The following is a 2,977-nucleotide window of genomic DNA, read 5'->3' on the forward strand; positions in this document are numbered from 1 at the left end:
AAATAGAAGCCACGTGAAAATACAGAACCAGTTACCGTCACATTAATTGCTTTTCAACACCCACCTACGTAACCATTTAGTGCTACAATGCAACCCTATTATACCTAGGCCATCATGTTTTTTAGCACGTGTAACTCATTTCCCACGTGTCCTTTCATTCATTCATTCATTCATTTCTTTCCCCCCTCTTTATAACCTCTAATTGTCCCATGCACCAATAACCAAGTTCATATCTTCTTCTTTCTCTTCCCATATCAATCTCCTATATATTCATTTCATTCATTCATTCATTCTTCCTCCCATGAAGAGAAACTGCTATCTGGATCTTCATTTTCGCCCTTCCTCCGCTTCATCATCTCATCATTCAATGTAAGCAACCACTGTTTTCTCTTCTCTTCTCATAACTCTTCTCTTCTCTTCTCAGTTATGGACAAAACTATATACCATCTTTCTTTCTGCTTATCTTTTTCTCACCAAACAAACGGACTTTCCTTCTTCCACTTGTCGTTAGCTTTTTCCCTTTTGCCTGTAAGAACCTTGTAGGAATGAGCTCATGAACATGAACATGAACAAAAAAGTTGTGGCCATTCCACATGCTGCTGCTGCTCGCCACATGCTTGATGTCACAGAACTTCAGGTCAACTTTCATCCTTTTTTCTTTCACAAATTCTAAATATCAACACACCACTTAACTGCATTTTAAACTTTCTTTACTACCTCTTAAATGTGTTCTTTTATTTCTCTCTAAGATTAAAAATTTAATTAAGACATTTCTTGGTATAGGATTGTCAATTTGAAGAGTAATAAAAGTGAAAGGTGTGTAACAATTTTGTGAGAAAGATGAAGAGAGAAAAAGCATGTAATGTTGGTGTTTTGATTTGAAGAGAGAATATCTTGATAAACACAGTTGCATTCACTTTTGACACTTGAAAAAAAAATATTATTTTATTTTAAAAAACAGTTATGAAAAAAAAGTTTATTGGGATTGAATTTGGGTAATTATGTGCAGGCAAGGGTGATAATATGGTTGGCAAGTCAAGAGATGGATGGTAGCAGCAGAGGAGGAGGTTCTGTGACGTCTCTATCGATGCAGTCACAACCGTTGCTAATGCATGCCCCCCAAGGCTTTTCAATCAAGACTTCCCTAAGGAATTTCCTTCACAAGAGAAAGAAAAGGTCCCAAAAGTCACACCCCCATTAGCACCACCAAACCATTTTTTCACATCATTTTTTTTTATGATTCATTTTAGTTACACCCACTCAAAATCAAAATCAAAATCAAAACAATAATAATATTCATGGGTGTAAGAAGGTGTAAAGTAAATTAAAACTGATGGGAACCAAAAATATCTTTCCTCCATTTGTATCCTTTGAGAGACCAACATCTCAATACAACTTTTCCACTGTCTAATAATAAATGAAAAGGACCGTTGCAGTCTTTTAAGGGAGTGTTTGGTGATGCCAAAGTTTGAATGTTAATGATGCTACTTTATGTTGAACCAAATGAGTGTACTCTTATGAAAAAGATGTTTAGTTTTAATTAATGATTTAAATCTATGAAATGCGTTAACAATTTCAACAATCTTTTTTCTTAATCTAAATGGTATTCCATCAATGTGGTCAACACATGTAGTAAATGAGAAGGGAAGCAATTATTGGCTGAAAAAAATTGCATAAACGAGCAAAAAAATGTGGATGGGTGGCACTGCATTAACCCAAGAGAAGAAAATGGGAAAAAGTGAAGACAAAAGGCATGTGGGAGGAGTTTTAGAATCTGTGCACGAATATGAAAAAATTAATAATCTCTCTATTTGACAATATTAAATGTCTACTCAACAATAGAACAATAATGCGACTAATATGGTCACTAATACCACAACACCGTTGAATCAACTTACATGGACTATATATGAATTCTATTCTTAACACACAGAAACCCATTATGATCTAAAAAAGAAAATATTCCATTGTTTGATGAAAATTATATAGTTCAGGCGTTCATTTGAGGCCTAAAAATTGAAACCATGAGATCCTCCCTAACGAAAGACGTTCATGAAAAATGTCTGCGTCACAATTTGTTTCAAATTCTCAAATAAAAAAAATTAAAATATTGAATGCAACCGATTAGGTGTTGGGGAGTTTTTTCGCACGCCAACCATAGAGATTTAGAGCTTGAGAATGCAAGTACTAATATATCAAGTAAACGGATAATAATAATTGTGAAACTATTAATATAGTCATAAAAAATACTGCAATATTAATCCTTTGGATGGTCTTCACTCGACACACGTAGAAATGGTCTTTTGTGCTCTTCATCGTATACACATCAATTAAAGTTAATTGTTTACTTTCTACGTCTCTTACTACTTATTTGAAGCTTCTAGGTTCAGAAACATTTTGTCCCTTTAGAAGCAGTGAAAGTGTAATAGATGACATCAACATATCCAAATATCTATACATCAACATATCCAAATATCTATTATATCTATATATCTATATATCTATATATCTATATATCTATGTAGGTTTGATTGTCCATATCTTCCTATCACGTATAAGTTTATAGTTATACATTCTTGAGTAAGAAGTAGAATGTTGATTCTCATTGTTTGGGACTATCTGATTTAACGCTCCATCTCAATGTGAGTTTTCTCCTTATCTTTAAATTTTTACACATAATATTCATTCAAGTCTCATTGGATATGGTGTCCTCGCTAATAAAACATCTAGTTTTTTCGACCTCCACAATTTGTACCATTTTCACTCTTTCATTTATTCAATGAAAATACACATCTCTGCCCGTGCTTCCAATTTATCCTTCTTGACAAATGCAAATGCCAAGACACCTAATGTTGTAAAATCGTAAGCAAATATTGCAAAAAACAGAAAAGCAGTTTGTAAACTCACGTTGCTTGGTCCTAGTCTTACGGAAATATGGAGAACATTGCCAAAGAAATATCAAATTCAGTTTTGAAAT

At 33.5% G+C, this 2,977-nt stretch overlaps 1 protein-coding gene across 2 annotated transcripts; it reads left to right on the forward strand.

The window, feature by feature from the left end:
- The first annotated feature begins 221 nt into the window (after window positions 1-221).
- On the forward strand, window positions 222-1,444 carry LOC137830915 (jasmonate ZIM-domain protein). 2 transcript variants are annotated; one of them, XM_068638320.2, is made up of 3 exons: window positions 222-369; window positions 544-637; window positions 1,010-1,444. In XM_068638320.2, the coding sequence occupies exons 1-3, from the start codon at window positions 302-304 to the stop codon at window positions 1,199-1,201; spliced, it is 354 nt and encodes a 117-aa protein (XP_068494421.1). In that variant the 5' UTR covers window positions 222-301; the 3' UTR covers window positions 1,202-1,444. The 2 variants fall into 2 exon arrangements, with proteins under 2 accessions (XP_068494421.1, XP_090159180.1); XM_090303054.1 differs by having other exon boundaries at window positions 233-369; window positions 534-637.
- Window positions 1,445-2,977: the final 1,533 nt, after the last annotated feature.

The sequence above is a fragment of the Phaseolus vulgaris genome, chromosome 6, assembly GCF_051622355.1.
Source record: "Phaseolus vulgaris cultivar YP4 chromosome 6, ASM5162235v1, whole genome shotgun sequence".
NCBI classification, from domain to species: domain Eukaryota; kingdom Viridiplantae; phylum Streptophyta; class Magnoliopsida; order Fabales; family Fabaceae; genus Phaseolus; species Phaseolus vulgaris.